The sequence below is a fragment of the Poecilia reticulata genome, linkage group LG9, assembly GCF_000633615.1.
Source record: "Poecilia reticulata strain Guanapo linkage group LG9, Guppy_female_1.0+MT, whole genome shotgun sequence".
Lineage (NCBI taxonomy): Eukaryota > Metazoa > Chordata > Actinopteri > Cyprinodontiformes > Poeciliidae > Poecilia > Poecilia reticulata.
Window position 1 is genome coordinate 33,200,486 of NC_024339.1, and position 628 is coordinate 33,201,113.

Genomic DNA, 628 nt, shown 5'->3' on the forward strand with positions numbered 1-628 from the left:
CCTGTGTTCTGGTGTTTTACCTGTGTTCTGGTGTTTTACCTGCGTTCTGGTGTTTTACCTGTGGTTCCTGCGTTCCGGTCCAGGTGTCCTGCGTACGGCGGTGGCTCCGTCAGCAGGGATCTCTCCAGGTAGTGGTGCAGCTGCTGCAGCTCTTTGGCCTTCATGCTCTTGCAGTAGATGCGGTACTGCCACTGCTGATCGATCCTAGCAGACAGGAAACAGACAGTCTGAGTGCGCCGCAGACGCCATGAAGGTCAGTCCCCTCGTGTTAATGAGCGAACAGCAGCAGGACATTCCTGTCGGGTTGCAGTCGGCTGGTTGTTTGGTTTGCTGTCCGGATATTTGACCTTTCTGCTCCGACCTGCTGCTATAAATACCTCAGAGTTCATGTTGCTAAAAGCAGCTTCTGCTCTCAGTGGTTTCCTCCATCACCAGTCAGCCTCAGTGAGTAGATCCATTCAGATCCATTCACATACACAAACAGCTGATGTCATTAATTAGGTCATTTCCTGTCACAAGTGCGTCTCTTCCTGCTGCTTCTGGAACATTTAGCTGCTGGAAAAGCAGGAATGTCGAATTTAGACCTAAAACTCTGAAGTGAATCTCGGTCTAGTTTTGGGATTGAAGC

General features: G+C 50.3%; 1 protein-coding gene across 2 annotated transcripts in view; it reads right to left on the reverse strand.

Annotated features, from left to right (window-relative positions):
- The window catches only part of lrrc2 (leucine rich repeat containing 2), a 9,535-nt gene that overhangs the window by 6,318 nt on the left and 2,589 nt on the right, over positions 1-628 (reverse strand). For both annotated transcript variants that reach the window (XM_008419428.2, XM_008419429.2), the window contains exon 3: positions 59-204. In XM_008419428.2, coding sequence (XP_008417650.1) covers positions 59-204 — 146 coding nt within the window. The remainder of the gene's footprint in view (positions 1-58; positions 205-628) is intronic.